Genomic DNA, 19,702 nt, shown 5'->3' with positions numbered 1-19,702 from the left:
TGGTTGCAACCGGAAAAAACAGGATATGACCACTCTCATGAGGAACTGCTGATTAGGTTTACACCTTCCTCTGAATTTGTGAGTTATGAACACCTGGAAGCTGCTGGGTGCTCGCCTCCTAAATCTGTCCCTGTCTAAAGTCTGGCGGAAAATTCTTCTCACGGGCTCGTCATCAGTCCTGACCCAAATCACATGGGCTTCAGTCAAAGTCCCGGATTTCGACTAAATACACAAACAGCTTGCCATAAGACATGCACTACGGGGCAGTTGCAGCGCGACAATCGCAGGATACTGATGAAAACGTTAGAATTAAACGGAAGAACATTCGTACATACTGACCTACAAATTAATTAAATCATACTTTATACAGCTGTAAAGTACGACATCTTGGAATATATCTAACCTCTGTCTCTCTCTTTTTTTTGTTAAAAAGATGCCAAGCGCATCCTTTTATATGTATTTTTTGCTCCGCTCTCCAGAGTCAAATTTGTCAGGCACAGTTTGCTTCCCCGACGTTTTTCAATGGTTACTTCAAAACTCCTCGATATGAACAACAGCGCTGTAGCTGCAATGCATGTATTAAATGTGCAAGTTGAACGTAGATGACGCCAAAACGCGGTGAAACGAATCATTTTTTCCAACCGTTTCTAGGGAAAGCCTGTCCCTGCGAGTCAAGGCGCGGGTGAAAATTAGCTCCCGCGCAGCCGGTAGCGGATTTACATGCCGAGCTCCGCCCTGAAAACAGCTACAGCCTCTTCGGAGAGGGTCGGCTTTCCGCTATGTCGCGTTGACGCTGCAACGCAGGTATTTTCTAAACAAATTCAGACAATTCGTTGTGGTTCGCAGGCTGCCTCGGGTTCCGCTGGACTTTATCCTCAAAGCCCATGGATATTTTAAGCTAATACTTGTTGACTAGGGAGGTAAGGATTGCTGGGAGTGTTGTCAAATATGAACGTGTTGCAATTCTGGAGATGCTTGCTGAGAAATAATCTCTCCATAAGGCTTTCTGGATGCATTAATTCGTGTTTTGTCGTTAAACGCCTTGTTTTACTGTCTTTGCCGTGTCGCAGGAGCTCGTGCTGGTCAACAGAAGGTTCTTCAGCACTTCCTGGAGAAAGTCCACACTGGAACCCCACTGAGATGCTCCCACTGCTGTAGCAGAAATATGGCACCAGAGCCTCCACCCTGAAGAACAAACACCAACTGCTCATCCATCAAGAGGCCATCAGGTCGCCCCCTTTGACTCATCCAATCCAGTGAGTTAGTTCCAGTGGAGAGACACCTGTAACACCTTCCACCGCTGTGGTGAAAACCCTCACTCAGCTTGTTCAGTTTACCAAAGGTGGTGGCAGCTCTCTGTGGACAAATCCCATTCACCAGGTTCTTCGGCTGCTTCAGGTTAAAGGTTGCACAGACATGAGCTCGGAGTGGGGCGAGAAGTCCACGGCGGACCTCATGAGCAGATGTGTTTCTCAGGAAGTGGGACAAGGGGTGCCCAAGGAGGGGTGGCGGATCTGTCTGGCGCACGAATTCAAGGAGAAGAGGAAGCCCTTTCAGGCCAAAGATGTCTCACTGTCCAATGTTATGGATCACATCGGCCTGGGAATCAGGTAAGGCACAGAGATAATTTAAAATATGAAAACAAAACATGTTGAACCGGTGTTCAGAAGCTCTCCTGATAAGATGCCTGTGCAGTCTTGGTATAAAACTAGCAGCAACTTTTGCCATTTTGGTGTTTTCTTTGTAACGGAGCACCAGTGACACTTTCTTGGACGCGGAAATATTTCCGACCTAAGGAATCTAGGTCAGCTACAAGTTCAAAGATCAGAGTGTTTAGCTGTTCTCTAAGGAAATGCAAAACCTCTCCTCCAGTAAAGGATTGTAGTAATGTAATTTTAAAGTTACTTTCCAGATGTTGCATTTTGGTCTTGATGAAAGAAAAGGCTTTGGAGTCCTTGTATGATCCTAATATATCAGATTATAAGAAACAGCAGCAGTCCCTTGTATTTCTTTAAGGAGACAGATCAACACAAAGCAATGCAAGTGAAAGGAAAGCAAGTTATGCTTAATTTTCTAAAATGTTTGGAGTGCACTTATGTACAATCCCATCCCCCTCTTCTACTCAGATATTCTTAAATATAAGCCAGTGCAAATATTTGCCTTCAGAAGTCACCTAATTAGTAAATAATATGTATTTCATAGAACACCCATTAGTGAACAAACGATATTTTAAGTTCTGATGATATGTGAAGAAAGTTCAGTGTATATAAATAGATTTTCAAGGCGCTGCACAGGTAAAAATACTCCAGTAAGAAAGCTCTTGATTGTGCAAAGTAAGCATATTCAGCAGCTTTCGAGCAGCCCACCATGCAGCCTTTACTTGCTGCAGTCAAATATATGCAGAACATGTGAGTCGAGCAATGCTTTGCGTTTTCATCAGTCATTTTCTCTGTAAAATATGTCAGCGTTTTGCGTACAAACGTAGTATGACGTACCGCAAGTGTGAGGGTTTCTTACTTTGGGAGCAAACACAATGAAGTTGTTTCATTTCTTTATTTGTGCTCAGAGATCCTACAAGTTCCCTAAAAACCAGTTCAAACGGTCACTTCGGCCCACGTGGAAAGCGTACAGTGATGCTTGCAGAGCTCATGCAGGGTGTGCCTCAGTCGGCCCTGTTGCCATGGCAGCTTTTGTTAATTATTGCAAAGATTTATGGCATCATAACTGGTGCGCTGAATAAACTTTGCTCAGAGAGAACATCGCCTCCAGCTCGGTGTTGGAGAATATTGAGGCTTGCGGTCAATGATGTTTTCTAAGATATGGTTACTGGGAGTTTTCAGCAAGCTGGCAGCCAAAGCAAAGCTCACCTGGGTTGGGTTCAAGGTTGGCTCTGTGTTCACATATCTGGACTGGGTCGAAGACCATTGTTTGCATTTCAGCTGGGCCGCAAACAGCAGTGTCCTGACAATAGTCTGAGCCCGCAGTGGCTTCAAATGACACGCTTCGGTCGAGTCCATTCATCTCGGCCTCAGTACAGCCTGGGCTTTCTTTATGCGGAGGTATTGTTCACAGCTGGCTGCTGATGTCAGACCTTCATTGTGAGCAGATTTGCCAAGCCTGGCTGAAAAGTGTTCATATTTGTTGAACTCATTGGGAATTTGGGCATTCCTGTTCAGCCCCCTCTTGTTTGATGCCCTAAAGTAAAATTCTGCAGTGATCAGAATCCACTTTTTGTGTTATGTAATTTCATGATAAGCTGATCTGTGAGGAACTTGGAGGCCTTAAAACAGACTTGAGTAAAACTTTAAAATTTATGCTCAGGTCGTTTTCTCCTTTCAGTCAGACAGATGATGAGATGTTCTATATATATAAAAAGAGGTCAAAAACTATTGGTCTTTAGATGTGCAAAGCTGTCAGAGACATACCCGACAGCAAGAAGAAGCCCAAGCAAGTTTTGACCCAGGAGGTTTGAATTAAGGCAAAAAAGAAATATGTGCTGCTGGAATTCAAACTTTTCACCTTTTTGTTTTTACCCGCTGATTAATCACTGGATTTGGCATTGATCCATTTCTGTGCGATGGTTTGTCATTTCAGTTTGCAAAAGAAAAAAAAAAAAAGCCTCGCATTATGTTGTAAAAGTGTAATAAAGCTGCTGATCCTTTGTTCTTTCACAACAAAACACAAATGGGGAATTGTGTCGCCTGAAAAATGTAGGTTAAATGCTTCATGGGCTGTTAGTTCTGCACATCAGCAGTGCTGAGCGTGTTTCCTGTATTAGAAAACACCAGTGCACAACAACAGACACAGCCTTGTGCTGCTTTTCTTTTTCTTTTTTTTTTTTTTTTTTTGCATATTAACATAAAATCCGTCGTGTTTCCATTCGGAGCTTGGAGCGTAAACAGATTATTGACTCTGCTCTGGGCACTGGAAGCAGCTTGAACGGGTTTGTTACAGTGCCTAATTAATATTTGACTGGGCAACCCCGCGTCACGCCGAGACACACACACGTTTGTGTGCGCACCATTAACAGCGCTCAGATGAAGTAGACCTGAGACTGTGAGTGTGCTGGCCTCGTTTTACAAGTCTGTTCTTTGTGTAGTTGCACAATTCCCTCTATTTTCTCTGTGTGTGTGTGTGTGTGTGTGTGTGTGTGTGTGTGTGTGTGTCCTGCTTTGAGAGTGCTAAAGGCCTGGAAACTCCTGTAGCTCCAGAGAGGAGAGAAACAAGAACAAGCTGGGAGAAAATGTGTTTATTACCAGTTCGGGGCTTTTAAAAGTAAAATAAATTGCTTTTGTTTAAACTAGTCGTGTTGTTCACTTTTTTTGTTGCTGTTGATATTTTGACATGTTAAGGTGAAAAAATTGTCGATTTAAGAAGGAGGCTTTCTGTGGAGGGGTCTGAATGCTCATCTGCAACAGTCGGAGCAGGGTAACCGGTCAGCCTCTGCCGTGGAGATGTGTTATCTCATGGTGGAGTGCACTGGAAGACGGCGAGGTCAAATAGCCGAGATAAAACACAGCCGAGCCATAAACACTTATGTTTATATGGAACACACACATCTAGACGCATCAAATTTTACTCTTTAACTTAAGACTCGTCTATTAGAGGTGTTCACTTCCTCCACTGCCACCTCTAAAACTGACAGTTTACAATCCTAAAACGGCAACAAAAATCATCATAATGGTTCACAACTTCACCTTCTGTTCATTGGTTGGCTTGGTTGAAATTCTACTGGAGGAATCCAAGTATATGGGAGAAACCTCAGACAGAGCTGTGAAGGGAGATGAGAATTGTGCAGGAAGGCATCGATCATCTTATGGACTAACCCGCTGTTGTAATCTTGTATAAAATTGTTAATTCGTTGCCTTTTCTTTCCTGGCATTGCGTCTCCTCATTCTTCTAATAAATCGACCAAAGAAGAATCACCTGACTCGTCTTCCTCACTTCAAGTGAAAGTGCAAAGTTGTCACAACTTAATTTTCCTCTGCATGTTTTCCAGGTATCTTAAATGGTGGTACAAGAAGACTCAAGTGGAGAAGAAGGCTCCATTCATCGATATGTTTCGATCTGTGCCTCTACGGCAAATATATGGTTAGTTCAATTCAGTTCTAGAGAAGAATAGTTAAAACTTTTTGGTAGATTATTTGTTTTCCAAAAATAAAAGGTGCCACAATTGTTGTCATTCCTAACAAATCACAGGAGACAAATGTAAGTCTGTTTTTCACTAGTGATTGCTTCAGCTCCAGTTAGTGGATGCTTAGTTCTCAGTGAATAAACAAAACAAAATGTCACTAGTGGGTGTGGCCATGGTGGCTGCTGCTCTTCCACTGTCTATTTTTCACTCAGGCTCCTGTTGCAGCCACACGCTCTGGTCCCCGTATGTACTTGGCTCCGAATTGGCAGACTGCAGTTTAAGGTTGACATGGCGGTCGCAGATGGTCAGGTGTCAGGAAAAGGGCTGGATGGAGGACAAGTTTGTGCTTCAACACTTGTCATTGCCGTGGCGAGGAGGGACATTGAGCTCTGCAGTGTCCCCACGGGCCGCCATCATCTGCTGACAGACGGTGTGCTGTGTATCCTGCCTCCTGCACCCCCTACATGTTGCATTGGTGGTTCAGTGGTAGAATTCTCGCCTGCCACGCGGGAGGCCCGGGTTCGATTCCCGGCCAATGCACCAAATTGTGAAGTGCACAATTCAGAGACTGAGGTCCAGACAAAAGTCAGGGAGCAAAAACAATCTTTAATACATATGCAGACGAAGAGCAAGAAATCCACTGCATTAGGCACAAATTAGGATCCGCTCTGAGGAACCCAGAGTTGCATAGTTACTTTATTCATCTCTCTTTACTACCGAGGCGGAGACTCAATCTTCTAAGACCAAACAAAAGAAACAAAGGAAAACATACGAAACCTTGTATACTCATTCACTGTAATGTCTATGAGAGGTGAAAACTAAACACTCAATCTCCATGCAGGGAAGGCCACGGGAAAAACAGCAAGGTCCCAAATAACTGTCTGGGGAAGTTCAGCAACCCTGGAAAACTTACTTCAGTAGACACATCTTGGTTCATTAGTTTGTACACCGTTTCCAGCTGCACAGAAAAACACCTTGACTGTGATTCAAAAAACATTACATTTATATGACACATAAAGGAACATCATTTAATACGAATAAAACCTCTTCACATAGATTATTTGTTTTCTAAAAATAAAAGGTGCAACAATTGTTGTCATTCCTAACAAATCGCAGGAGACAAATGTACGTCTGTTTTTCTGTTGGCACAACACAAAGGTCAGTTTCTTTTATGCGCTCTTCAAGGACATGGTCACTGGCCTAAATTTATGATGCTGGTTGAGGAAATACAAAAATGTATTCAGAGCTCGGTGTTGGAGAACTGCAGCGTAGATAGGACAACTACTATTTATCCAAAAGCTTTTGGAAACATCTTTACCAGGGAGGCCAATAATAGTAGGAGGCCAATAAATCCTTAGACAAAACTCATTGGATTTGTTTAAGGCTAGACTGGAATTACTTTTGTTATTCTGCAGAGCTGGATTAAGCTTATGTAAACCTTCATGTTTTCATAGAGTTGGCATTAGCCATGAGTGAGCTCATCCGTTCATCCTTTCTTTGACACCACTCTCCTCTTTCCGCCGGCGTGGTCAGGTGCTCCTCTCGGCGGTATCGGAGGCGGCACCATTACAAGAGGTTGGAGGGGGGAGTTCTGCAGATGGCAGCTAAACCCTGGGATGTACCACTACAAAACCGTCATAGCCAACCAGGTACCTCATAACCCAAAAGTCTTTTGCTTGGAGTTTGCTTTGTCATCATGATGGGGCATCTGACTGGGAATGCAGGAAAAATGGGCCTAATTTTGCTTTTGTAGTAGACTAGAATAAAAAGAGGATGACATGGTTTTTATGGAATAATAATGGTACAAGAAGCTCACATGCTGACGTAACAACAGACATGTTGCCCAACCTGGCCAGCTGTACTTTTATAATGACTAATAAAAGTGATGGGCATGGCTTGTGTAGCTTCCCATCATGACTGTTGATGTTTTTAAGGCTGGGAATACTTCTCACTAGCCCAGTTTGACTCTCTTTTGTGGAAGCTTTCTTTCAGTCTTGCTAGGAGTGAGCAGCAACTAGCCGGTGAGACGCAGTGCACACTTTAGGCAGCCCATACAAGGCGCGGGCTGCATACTGAGTTCAGAAAGTCTACTTTTGTGTCACACTTTCAGTGAGACACTGTGAGTAGATTAAATTTTTTTCCCCATCTGTGTTGGGAGTCTGCTTGCCAAATGAAGGCTGCTAGACTTTTACAAATTCACATGTTTAGATAAACTTCCAGTTGTTAGTTGTGGAAACTAAAGAAATGCCACTTATCAATCATCTTATGTAACAGTGACAACTAGAGGTAGCTAGTGGAAGCTATGTTAGCAGATAGACTGATTATATTTCTTCTGATATTGTCATACTTGAGCTACACTGGGAACAACAGAGCGATAAAAATGTACATATTGTTCTCAGTGGTGTTTAGGTCAGATCTTTGCTGGTGACCCAACCAATGATGCACGTCGATGTTTGTGTGGATTGTCCTGCAGAAAAGTTCTAAACATTTACACAAAATAGTTTGTTGAAATCCTTGTAGAAGGAAAATCTTGATCCGAACTTTGTACTGACAAGTAAAAGGCTATTCAGTGCGTCTGTCTGTCATATCTTTGGATTCGTTCAGACTGTGTAAAAATGGATTTGTTGTTTAGTTAAAGCGCAATGAATCTAGTCTAATTTGTAAATGCAATCACTGAGTCAGGTTTAATTTATTGCACTCAGTTATTTAATGAGATGCCATCTTTATAGGCACAGTAATTATGGACTGAAAAACGTTTTCTTGGAATTTCCTAGTTTCAGTTTTCAGGAAAGGGTGAGAAAACTTGTTTCTTTCCCAATCGCTACTGTTGTTATTCAAACAGAAGTGTGCCTTTAAAGCTGATCGTTGCATCTTACTCGTCAGCATAGTTAAGCCTCTTCTTCTCCTGTTGCAGTTCACTGTGTGTTTGCGCCGCGGAGGGCAAACAGTTTACCAGCAGGTTCTGTCCGTGGAGCGTCCGCCCACGCTGCAAGGCTGGAACTGGGGCTACTGCGGAGAGTACGCCTTCTATCACGCCTTGTACCCCCGCGCCTGGACCGTGTACCAGCTGCCGGGTCAGAACGTCACCCTCACCTGTCGGCAGATATCCCCCGTCATCCCTCATGACTACCAGGTCGGTGACGTTTCTCTGACTGCACGCTCTGCCTTAAAAATGAGTCTGTTACACAAATCACGACAAGATCTTTCTGGAAATATAAAGTTGTGCAAGACTCTTGATCAGGTCAAAGTGAGAGGCTTTGCCAGACAGTCAACGCATCATTTTTACGCCGAGGACAAAGAATCGTAAACACACGAAAGAGTCTGGCTCCTTTTTGCAGCCGTGGAAAACAATAGTTAACCTTGGATGTGGCGCACAGACAAAAAGAAAAGTAAAAACATAATATAACCATCAGATTAATAAAGTTATAAGATATCAGTCTGAAATTAAATTTATAGTTCTCCTAAAGCCTTTTCTGTACGCAAGAGTTAAAATTTTTTCTGTACGTTTCTCATGTCTGAAGAAACCTGCCGAGTATCGTTGCCTCTCCTCAGGACTCGAGTCTCCCAGCGGCTGTATTTGTGTGGGACATAGAGAACAAGAATGACTACGCTCTGGACGTCTCCATCATGTTTACAATGGTCAACGGGTCGGGACACAAGGACGACAAGAGCGGCGGCCACTGGAACGAGCCGTTCCACCTGGAGAAGGACGGGGAGGCGGTGTCCGGAGTCCTGCTGCACCACTGCACCGCAGCGAACCCCTACACCCTGTGCATCGCAGCACGAGAGCAGGTTCGCTTCAATCATGCTGTCAGAAGCGGGAAATAAATTAATCGCACGACGAATTAAAACGAGCTCAATAATTTTCATTTGCATGATTTATTGTTTTCCTCTTTTTCTACCAAAACCTGGATGACAAAAGTTTTCATTCGGGTGCTTTGGTCTCATCTGGCCCTTTTTTTTAGTGTTGTTTCTAGAAACATCATAATTCATTTAATTTGTTGTTTCTGGTATTCTGTTTAATGACTTTAAAGCGTCTTCCAGTTCCAGTGATTGTTGAAAATGTGTTGTTGCATTATTATGCCCTTACTATTATCGTTTACCGTTATAATTTCTGAGACAATGAGAAGAAATTTATGATCACAGGCCTACTTAGGTGTATTTTGATAAAAGTAACTGCACCATGACTCAACTGTGGGTTTTTAACTTCAACAGGCTGACAGGGAGGTGAGCCATCAGACGGCCTTCAGTCCAAAAGGAACCTGCAGCGGTCTGTGGAGCGACTTGATCACCGACGGACGACTGGACTCCCCCACAGGTTAATCTGCTAGCTTATCATCCGAAACATGTAAATGGGACCGAACCAAGCTGCAGTATTTTTAATGCAGAAAAAACCCAGGACAACTATGCAACATTTTAATCGCCCCCTAAATGTAGCTGGGTGAACATCAGCCGACATGTAACGGCAAGATAATGCATTCAATTTCAACTATTTATATTTTACAGACTACAATAAGCAAATCCCAATTTTATATTCTTTTGTCTACCTTTCTATTAAAATATAAAATAAATCCTTTATCTTTAGATGAGATGAGAGACGGTGTTTGGATTGTTCTTTGAACAGATGAGACCAAAGCCAAGATTGCCGCCACTCTTGCCGTCCGTAGCAGCTAGAATGACTTCTTACCAAGCACGGTGATGGAGGAGTCATGATTTTGGCACATTGAAATCTTTGAGTCAACCAGAAACTCCTCCCGACACCAAAGCAGTCATTGTTTCCAAAAGCCCTTCAACAAGTCATTGAATCACAGGGAGTCATTCATCTGATGAAGAAAAGTTATTTTGTGCCCTTGAAGTTAAATCATTTCAGAACACATCTTTTTTTATTATTATTATTATGCTGTGATGCAAAAATACCGTAAATTGAAAGAGTTTTTAAATACGCCCAATAAAGATAGATTCAATATTACGGCTGTGGTTTCTTCTGATCCAAATGTGGACATATGAAGGTGTCATCTTCATCTGAATTAGACAGAGATGCTGTTTATTGTCCGATTCACCTTCGTCACTTGTTGATCCGTGCAGGATCCAGCCCGCCAACCCAGAGGGGAGAGAAGGTGGCAGCTGCGCTGGCGGTGAGCTGCTCGGTGCCGGCTCATAAACTCAACAGCCTGGAGTTCTGCCTGGCCTGGGACATGCCCAGAATCACCTTCGGGTCCAGGGAGAGGGAACACGTCAGGTGACTCTTACTATAGTCACAGTTCAGGGATCTGAAGTCGTGGTTGTAAGAAAAAAAAAATACATTTTCAACACCAGAAGTTAACATTTAGTTGTCTTAAATTAGTTTGATATTACATCTTTTTAAGATCTACAGTTGTAAGAACTTGATACTTGATGCTAAAACATGTAACACTGCACTTATTTTACCTGTTTACTTGGTTTGGCTGTTGAGCTTCAACGTCACATACGCAAAGCATACCTCCTCCCTTGTTTGCTTTGCCGTTGTTCTCAGGTTACAGTGCAAGAAGAGCCCACAAGTCCTGCCTTAATTTGCTTAGCCATGGTTTAGATCAGGGTGACATTTCTCATTACTTATTCACCTCACATCCCATCAGAGCCAGTTACTTTTCTTTTAAGTGCAATACATGAAGAAAAAGGCAAAAAAAAACAAAAAAATTTTTGTGAGAAATGATAGATGCGTGCCCCTAATCTCTAACCTTGACTTATCTTGGATTCCTTCTTTCTTAAACAAAGTATTTTTGTTTTATTTTTTTCTACAGGAGATATACTCGTTTCTTTGGGGACAAAGGAGATGCATCTCCGTCCCTCAGCCATTACGCACTGACACACTACAGACAATGGGAGAAATCCATTGAGGAGTGGCAGAGACCCATATTACAGGACAGGTACTTTGGTTTCAGAAGATGCATCTGAATAAAATATGAAAGATCAAACTTTTATATATTGTAGAAGTGACAAATTTCAAATGTATTTCTGCTCATCGCCACTGAAAGATGACAAATGGATGGATTTTTCTTTTTTTCATGGATTACAGTTGACGAAAAACAATGGTTCAGTTTCTTAGTACATTAGAACATCATAAAAAACCAATGGAAAAAATATTTTTAATACAGAAATGTCGTTAAACCTTGTTCACCTTTCTTTTGATCATACTTTTCCCTTTCTCTGAACTTTTCTATAAAATCTGTGGATACATCAGTAAAACCAGTGCTGCAGAAGATTAGTTTTGGGTTTTCATTAGCTGTAACCCACGGTTATCAAAATAAACAGAAAAATATGTGAAATGCGTCATTGTGTGAGTAATAAATTTACAAATTTAGTATTTTAAACTGAAAGAAATGGTAAAGCCAAGGCATTTCCTTTTTCTCTTTTTGTTTTTGTTTTTTTGCTTGTTTGCGAATTACGTTTCTTCCATGTGGCCCAGTTCTCTTCCGCCTTGGTACAAGTCCGCTCTGTTTAACGAGCTGTACTTCGTAGCGGACGGAGGGACCGTGTGGACGGAGCTTTCAGAGGACGCTGACGTCAGCGGTGGTGTGCGCAGTGAGGACGGCGGTCTGCCAGCTCAGCCTGCTCTCGTCAAGGAGTACGGCCGATTTGCTTACCTAGAAGGTAGGAAAAAGGAGAATCATTAGTGGGTTAAAATACACAAACATTCACTGTTTTGTTGCTTTATTTTAAATGGGATAAAACATTCAGACAACAGCGACGAATTTCAGATTCAATAAAATGTTGCCCTGTTTTCCAGGTCACGAATACAGAATGTATAACACGTACGACGTGCACTTCTACGCCTCCTTCGCACTTATCATGCTGTGGCCCAAGCTAGCCTTGAGTCTGCAATATGATATTGGTGAGCGAAATCTTAGTGCCCTTTCTGTAACCCGACTGCTCATCAGTGAACCGTCCTACACCATCTTTACGCCATCAATTTCCACCCATCGTGAAAACGTGCTCCATCTTTTAACCCGTCAATCTTCCCTCAGCTGGCACCGTGGTGCAGCAGGATCCAACAGAGAGGCTGCATCTGATGAACGGCCGTTACTCTCCTGTCAAGACAAAAAACGTGGTGCCTCATGACATCGGAGACCCAGGTAGGGGAGACACCATCCAGATCATAACGTCACTGTGAGCAGCGGACTGCTGCTGTCGTTTACGACTGAATTACAGATTTCAACCTGACTGATGCCTTGTTCTTCACAACTAGCCGCCTTTATACGGCTCTTACTTGCTTGACTTTTGTATATCTTTTTGTTTATGCAACACATTTCTCTTCCAAGATGACGAGCCTTGGCAGAGGTTAAACGCTTACCTAATCCACGACACTGCAGACTGGAAGGACCTGAACCTGAAGTTTGTCCTGCAGGTCTACAGGGACTTTCATCTGACCCAGGACAGTCAGTACCTGCAGGACATGTGGCCCATCTGCCAGGTTTTTTTTTTAAATTCATAGTTTGATCAATGTTTATTTAAAAATGTCCACCTAAGTTTTCACTAGGTATTGACCAGTATCAGATTCTTGCTGTATAATGACCCTAAAATGTATAAAATATGAAATGAAGCTACTGTCTATATGCTCTAGTAGCTTTTAGCAGGCTGCTCATTGGCAGAGAAACCTTATGTAACTTCTGCAGTTTATCTGCCTTCTCCACAAAAGGACTTCAAACTATCAGAAGATGTAAGGAAACATTTCTCAGGTTTGAAACTGTAACCTTTCAAAAACCTTGATCCGGGTTACCTGAACAAGCCGTTCTCCTTTGAATAGAACCATTGATGAATAGCTCTGTGGAATGTTTGCAGAAGGATGGGAACTTAAAAGGATCTTATGCAAATGACAGAGTAAAGTACTCACCAATCAATGTGACAAGCTAACGTACCGAACTGTTAACAGAGCTAACATTGTTGCTGCACTGACAGCATGACACGTCATGAAGAGGTGAACTTTTGCACCAGGAATCGACATGGATTATTTCACTCAACCTTAATTTGTAGCATAAACTCACTCAGAACTTACCTGCTTTGCTTCTCTGAGGATTAATGATGTATAACGGATTGTTTAGGCTGTGATGGAGTCTGAGATGAAGTTTGACCAGGATGGAGATGGCCTGATAGAAAACTCGGGATATGCAGATCAGACGTATGATGGCTGGATTGTGACTGGACCGAGGTGAGGCAGTTTTCCTAATAGGTGTTCTGGAGTCCTTACAGCTGCAGTTGAGTTACAAGTTTGCCGATGTTTGGTCTCTTTGTATCGAGCAGTGCATACTGTGGTGGGATGTGGCTGGCGTCCCTGTGTGTGATGTGTAAAATGGCCAGACTGGTGGACAGTGAAGAGGCTTACCGGCGTTACAAAGACCTCCTGGAGAGAGGCAGCGCAGCCTTTGATAAACTCTTATGGAACGGTACGCTCCAACATTTATCTGAGAGTTTCACATTTGATCACTGAGGTAGAACATCTTCATGTCTGCAGAGGGATGAAGTAAAGCTTGTATAATCCTTTTTTTTCCCCTTTGATGTTTAGGAAAGTATTACAATTATGACAGCAGCGGGAGGGCGCTTTCTAACAGCGTCATGTCTGATCAGTGTGCCGGACACTGGTTCCTCAGAGCGTCTGGGCTGGAAGAAGAAGCCTACCAGGTGAGTTAAACATCCTCCCATCTATGTTATTAAATACTTTTCCATCAGTGTATTTTTATGCCTTTTAAAGTATCTCATTAGTATCTCATGGAAACTGCAAAATTCAAAATTACTTCCCCCAATTTGCAAAAAAAAAACAACTTTGCGCTCTCTTAAGGTATTTATTTTGGTATTTCCAAGACAGAGAGAAGATGGAAACATATTTGTCAAATGAATTTTGACATAGCGGATACTTCCATCCAGATGTAGTGATCTGAAATCTTTCTGTACAGGTTTTCAGTACGGAAATATGTGTCTATTTTTATTTGCAAAGCAGCTGGAGCTCAGTATGTCTGAGTGGAGAGCATCTGTAAACATTGATTTTTGTGTTTGGCCACCAATTAGATTTTGGTCTGGGCCACTTTGCTTTGACTTAGATCATTTAATTGTAGCTCTGGCTGCATCTTTAAGTTCAAAACTCTGAGCAGTTTCCAGGGATATGAACATTTTTTGCAAAGTGGTGCATGACTTTTGTAAAAACAGCCACACAGCCAATGCTTTCCAGTTCGTTTTGATATGAACGTTGCCTTACAATCCCGTCCTTTTTTCCTTCCAGGCGTTTCCCAAAGAAAAGGTCCGGCGCGCACTGAAATCCGTCTATGACTTGAATGTTATGAGCTTCTCTGAAGGCCACATGGGCGCCGTTAACGGCATGCGTCCCGAGGGAGTGCCCGACCGCTCCAGTGTCCAGTCAGACGAGGTCTGGGTCGGAGTCGTGTACGGGCTGGCAGCAACTATGATTCATGAGGTGAGTGGAAGCAGCTGAGCCTTTACCCCGGTGTTCCTCAAGGGTTTATTTTAGGCCCAGTATTGTTTTCATTATATAAGTTGCCTGTCTACTTGTATAATTTAAAGAAATGATAATATAAAGTCTCTACTGGGATGACTAAATTAAATCAACCCATTGCTGAATATTTTTAAAGTTCTCCATTGAATAAATTTGACTGTTCAAAGCTCAGTTTGTTGTTTAATGAGCTTGATTCATATTTTAAAAAATTGATACATGTCTTCATTTTGTTACAAAAACTACAGATTTTCAGTTAGACCTTCGAGCCAAAGTGAAACCATGTTCTTCCAGTTTTGTGAAAGGGAAAATAAAGTGAAACATGGTGGTGGCAGAATCATGGCTGAGTTTATGGGAAGATAACTGCAGCTAAATATAGAGCAATACTACCAAATAATATTTGTTTTTGTCACATTTTTAACAAGATAATTCAGTACAGCTTTGTGTTGGTGTTTAGGCAACATGGACGTTGATGTTTTTGTTTTTTTTTCCATTCCTCAGGGTATGTTGGAGGAAGGTATGCGGACCGCAGAGGGTTGCTACAGAACAGTGTGGGAGCGGCTGGGAATGGCCTTCCAGACTCCTGAAGCTTACTGCGAGAGGAACATCTACCGCTCTCTGGCCTACATGAGGCCTCTCAGTGTTTGGGCCATGCAGCTCGCTCTTGACACGTCCCAGAGGGACAACGCTGATCTAGCTAAAACCGGAGACGCCGACGAGATCAAGACCTGATGTGTCACCTACTGTAGAAACGCAAAACGGCGATTCTCAACAAAATTAACAGGGAATCCCTTTCTCTTTAGTTTGTTCGGCTCAGTGGTTCATTGTCTAAATCAGACACTGTTATAATTAAACAATCACGTTGAAGGAGTTTTCTGATGGCACTGCAAGTCGTCTTACGCTTTGTGTTGTTGGGCATTTTCAAAACCAAGCCTCCATGTAATGCAAGTTAACAAATGCCATCTTTTGTTTCAGCAACATGTTGTCACATTGTACACATATACATATGCAAGCACTACATTTGATAATATGCCAATAGTATTTGCAACATATATCTGTATGTAATGTCAACTTTTCTGTGTGACGATTGGTATTTAAATGTATGGAAAAAAAATTTTACTTTTTTTTTATTAAATAGAATTTTGTGCCTTTGAGCACTAAATATGTGGATACCGTTTAAGCATTCAGTATACACATGTTGCAGCAACTTGTTTTTTCTAAAAATGATAATCATGACAATCGCATTTAACACTGTTTTTTTTAAAATGAGTTTATACATGCAAGTACCAGGCAACAAGGTGCTTAGAGCTGCTGGCTTTCTCAGATATTTAATCCTTTAAACCTAGCAATCTTAGGTTATGTTAAATTACTATACATAAACTGAACTTTGTCACATATGCATCCTGCGACAACAATAAGGTATAGAGATGCCAGAGGAAAGTCCAAATCATCTTGCCTTTGGGGATGGAGAAAATGAAGAGGAGGAAAAAAACCAAAGTGATTTCAGAGTTCAGTCCCAGGTGTGGAAATGTTCTGCTGATATAGAACATTTTCTGAAAAATAATTAAGGAAAATGATTTGTCAGTTCTTTCAAAAACATTTTTAAATGGATTTTGAAAGTAAAAAGTCAACTTCAAATTACCCGTATGTAAATTGAAAATACTGCTTTCCTTTTTCCTGACGAAAAAAAAAATCCTTTTAAAAATTTGTAGAACAAAATTTTTGTATTGCAGTGACGTATTCAAATCAAAAAATTACATCATTATCATATCTAATGCTTATATGTATTAGTCATAGCAAAGTCATAGCTCTATGTATACAATTTTCTGGAAGATTGGGACTTTTCCTAACGCAAGATTGTGAAATAAAGTAATCCATGCGCCTAAACTAATGCCAAAAATGGAGGCGGCGGTGAAGACACCTGGCAGGTAGATCAGACAATGCTGCTTCACCACTGATATCATGGTAGAGATATGTTGTCAATAGTCAAATTAATGTCCTTGTTTTCATTTGCATTTGGCTGTAAACGTTATGTTACCAGACCAAAAATATATATTTCCTTAACACCCCCATGAGTTCACATGAACTGGTTTGTTCCTGTGTTAGCGCACTTATTGGCGTGTTCAGTAGCAGTCAAAGCCAAAGCGATAGCCATGCGGCTTAGAAAAATATATTTATTAGTGATGGGTAAATGAGGCGCCATGAAGCGTTTCCACCCAAAGCAAAACTGTGTCAATACTGTGTCACTGAATACTGACACCTGCTGGACGTTAAAAATCCCTGCAGGCAACGTGGTTGACAGACCACAATAAATAATGTGAACAAGTGAAATTTAAGTGAACATGTTTGGTATGAGGAGGTTTCCAAACATGTTCTTGGTTTATTTTTCACAAGTTTTCAAAAAAAAAATGTTTCCCAACATTTTGAAATTTTGTCTGTTACACTTTTTTGACACATCTTCTGCTGTAGAAAAAAAATGAAGTAAGCAATACTAATATTAATATGAAATAATTTATAAAAAGCAACTGAGTAATTTGTAGAATGGCTGTATATGTGAGTTTATCCTTGGTGCATCTGGGATTCATTCTGATGCCTGTAATGCCTCAGCATTGAGGAGGTGGATTTATGCTATTATATTATATATATTAAGACAGTTCTGTCAAACATATGCAACACATAACCTGCAGAACATAATATGAACGTGAACTAAGAGTCAATTTCAGCTGAATTTGGATTCAGATAGATCAAGCAGAAACTGAAAAAAAAGAGAATGAAACGGCAACAAAGTGAGAACCAACACCTTATTGTCTGATGTGAGACCAAAATGGCCCCAAACTACAAAACCTTTCATTTGCTTCGAGGCTCCATGTAGACGCTGTACTTTAAAAGATCACAAATTATTTTGGCAAATGCATCCTGTTGACAAATTCGCTTCCTTACAAACACAGTTTGGTGGCAGTGTCATTGTGAAACAGTTCCTGTATCGGTTACATGACTTGCTGAACGCAATACGCGCACCGACACTGGGCTTTGTCTAAGGGCCTTATGCATGTGCAGACACATCAAACCCATCAGACCCATCACTAGTTGCTGGTGACCCGATCCTGGTCCTGGCTGTTAAGGCGTTCAGGTAGGTAGAGCGGGAATCTGCTCTTGCTTCAGAAAGAAAAATGAATGCATATTATTGCTTTCTAGTTTGAACCTGTTATGAAATGAGACATACCAATTATGTTACACAAGAGTAGCTAACCTGGAATAAACTTGTCCAAACAGCAGTGAAATACTCGAAATGTTGTTGAACCTAATAGTTATTGCAGAAGCAAACAAAGATGGCCTCCGCCAGGTGGCAGCAGTCTGGCCGTTGGACAGATGGGGGTGTGGGGGTTAAGAGAGGTCGCTTCACACTTTCAACCTCGGGTAAAATCCTGCCTCTTTTTAGGTCACCTAAACCTCCCAGTTTAAGATAACAGTGATCTTCTCTCCCTATGTCCTCCTACATCAGAAAGTATTCAACTCCTTCTTTGTTATTTGGCATTGGTTAAACCCGGCCTCTGTTCCTGAGGCAGCTGCTTCGTTTTGGCCCTTTGAAGCAGGTCAAGGACCCCTCATCCCACTCAAAAATTCAGGAGGACAGTGCTTGCATAAAAGCAGGATATAGACGATTCACATCTGTGGTACAACCAACAGCCAGCCTCCGCATGAAATGCCAAATATCCAGAAGGATGTGGACATCTGGCCACTCTCCAAACATGGCCTGCAGCTTGTTGAGGCCCTCACTTACACAGCAGGCACAGTCCACATACAGCACCTTGGGAGGTACAGCCTCAGCCTGGCGGTACCACTCCATGAGTCCTTCAGCCATTTTGTCCAGTCCCGGAAGCTGGTGGACAGTCAGTACTGTCAATATTTGGCCCAGCTCATTGCTCACAGGTGAAATCCACAGAGCCGTTACTGTAGCCAGCCAGTTTTTTAGTGATCTACAATCGAAGATGTGAAATTAATTTATCCAGTTTGTCTTGTCTATAAAGACTCTGTGTGGCGTGCCTATACAGAAAACACTATTTTTTTACAAGTTAAGATTAACGTCCATATTCTTAATAAGTATGATCAATTTGTGAGATGTAAATTAACTTAATCACGACCAGCCTTGCGTGCTAAGCGACAGGGTGGGCCATCCTAGACTTCAGCACTTTGAAGTCATTGCAGCACGGTCTCTGTGGCGCAATCGGTTAGCGCGTTCGGCTGTTAACCGAAAGGTTGGTGGTTCGAGCCCACCCAGGGACGGAGTCTTTTCTTGTTGTCTCTGGTCAATATGTTTTTCATGAAAACCTATCTTTGTTAGGTACTTTACAACGGCATCAGTGTTTATGAGCACTCATACTTTTCATTCCTATTTGGGAAACTATTTGATTAAACATAAGGTTTAATGCAAATTTAAACTTACCTAAGAAAGGGACTTGCACTTTGCAATTCTAGCAGACGCAGAATATGGCATGAGCCAAAATAGTAATCGGCAGGTCAGCGCGTCTCTGGGCTGAGCGGGTCTCAAACCGTCTCATAATGGACCGCCAAATCACTACACAAACCAACTCTGCTGCTCAGCCACAGGGTCGGGGCTGGACGGATAACGGCGGAATGTCACACAGTTCTGCCAGAGCACGTCTCTGTGGCGCAATCGGTTAGCGCGTTCGGCTGTTAACCGAAAGGTTGGTGGTTCGAGCCCACCCAGGGACGGCATACCTTTAGCTTTTTCCAACAATTATTTTTTTTAAATCTATATATACTTTTAGCACAAAGAAAGAACTGAAAAGCGTGGAGACGAAATCAGTGAAGATTGTAAAATAAGCCATAAACAAAATGTCTAAATAAAAAAAGTTCCCAGAACAAACACATCACAGCACAGCACGAGTCTCCTTTAAACGTATTTTAAACCTCGCGTGCGAGGACATTTCCACAGCCCGGCTAGCTCAGTCGGTAGAGCATGAGACTCTTAATCTCAGGGTCGTGGGTTCGAGCCCCACGTTGGGCGCAAATTTTTTTTGGGGTGTACAATCTCATGAAAGATCAAATGTAGGAAGATATATTTGAAA

General features: G+C 42.0%; 1 protein-coding gene and 4 non-coding genes across 6 annotated transcripts; all 5 read left to right on the top strand.

The window, feature by feature from the left end:
- Window positions 1-687: 687 nt before the first annotated feature.
- On the top strand, window positions 688-15,782 carry gba2 (glucosidase, beta (bile acid) 2). Of its 2 annotated transcripts, none has more exons than XM_055060294.1 (18): window positions 688-804; window positions 1,071-1,610; window positions 5,000-5,091; window positions 6,668-6,783; window positions 8,049-8,267; window positions 8,687-8,926; window positions 9,350-9,452; window positions 10,220-10,373; window positions 10,915-11,040; window positions 11,580-11,764; window positions 11,901-12,005; window positions 12,139-12,246; window positions 12,433-12,584; window positions 13,213-13,319; window positions 13,412-13,554; window positions 13,674-13,789; window positions 14,385-14,576; window positions 15,114-15,782. In XM_055060294.1, exons 2-18 carry the CDS (start codon window positions 1,417-1,419, stop codon window positions 15,342-15,344), a joined length of 2,583 nt encoding a protein of 860 aa, XP_054916269.1. In that variant the 5' UTR covers window positions 688-804; window positions 1,071-1,416; the 3' UTR covers window positions 15,345-15,782. The 2 variants fall into 2 exon arrangements, with proteins under 2 accessions (XP_054916269.1, XP_054916268.1); XM_055060293.1 differs by having other exon boundaries at window positions 688-920.
- On the top strand, window positions 5,604-5,674 carry trnag-gcc (transfer RNA glycine (anticodon GCC)). The gene has a single exon. It is a non-coding gene; the product is annotated as a tRNA-Gly (tRNA).
- Window positions 15,783-18,822: 3,040 nt separating the features above from the next.
- trnan-guu (transfer RNA asparagine (anticodon GUU)) lies at window positions 18,823-18,896 on the top strand. The gene has a single exon. It is a non-coding gene; the product is annotated as a tRNA-Asn (tRNA).
- Window positions 18,897-19,272: 376 nt separating this feature from the next.
- trnan-guu (transfer RNA asparagine (anticodon GUU)) lies at window positions 19,273-19,346 on the top strand. Its single transcript has one exon. It is a non-coding gene; the product is annotated as a tRNA-Asn (tRNA).
- A 222-nt stretch (window positions 19,347-19,568) lies between these two features.
- trnak-cuu (transfer RNA lysine (anticodon CUU)) lies at window positions 19,569-19,641 on the top strand. The gene has a single exon. It is a non-coding gene; the product is annotated as a tRNA-Lys (tRNA).
- The last annotated feature ends 61 nt before the right edge of the window (window positions 19,642-19,702 follow it).

The sequence above is a fragment of the Poeciliopsis prolifica genome, unplaced genomic scaffold (genome assembly GCF_027474105.1).
Source record: "Poeciliopsis prolifica strain line A6 unplaced genomic scaffold, Auburn_PproV2 SCAFFOLD058, whole genome shotgun sequence".
Lineage (NCBI taxonomy): Eukaryota > Metazoa > Chordata > Actinopteri > Cyprinodontiformes > Poeciliidae > Poeciliopsis > Poeciliopsis prolifica.
Note: the sequence above shows the minus strand (reverse complement) of the source record. Positions and strands in the feature narration are given on the sequence as shown.

Coding starts and splice junctions, on each gene's coding strand:
- gba2 (XM_055060294.1), top strand. CDS start 1,417: ATGAGCTCGGAGTGGGGCGAGAAGTCCACGGCGGACCTCATGAGCAGA. Junction 8,268..8,686: donor TCATCCCTCATGACTACCAG/GTCGGTGACGTT, acceptor GCCTCTCCTCAG/GACTCGAGTCTCCCAGCGGC. Junction 12,247..12,432: donor TCATGACATCGGAGACCCAG/GTAGGGGAGACA, acceptor TTCTCTTCCAAG/ATGACGAGCCTTGGCAGAGG.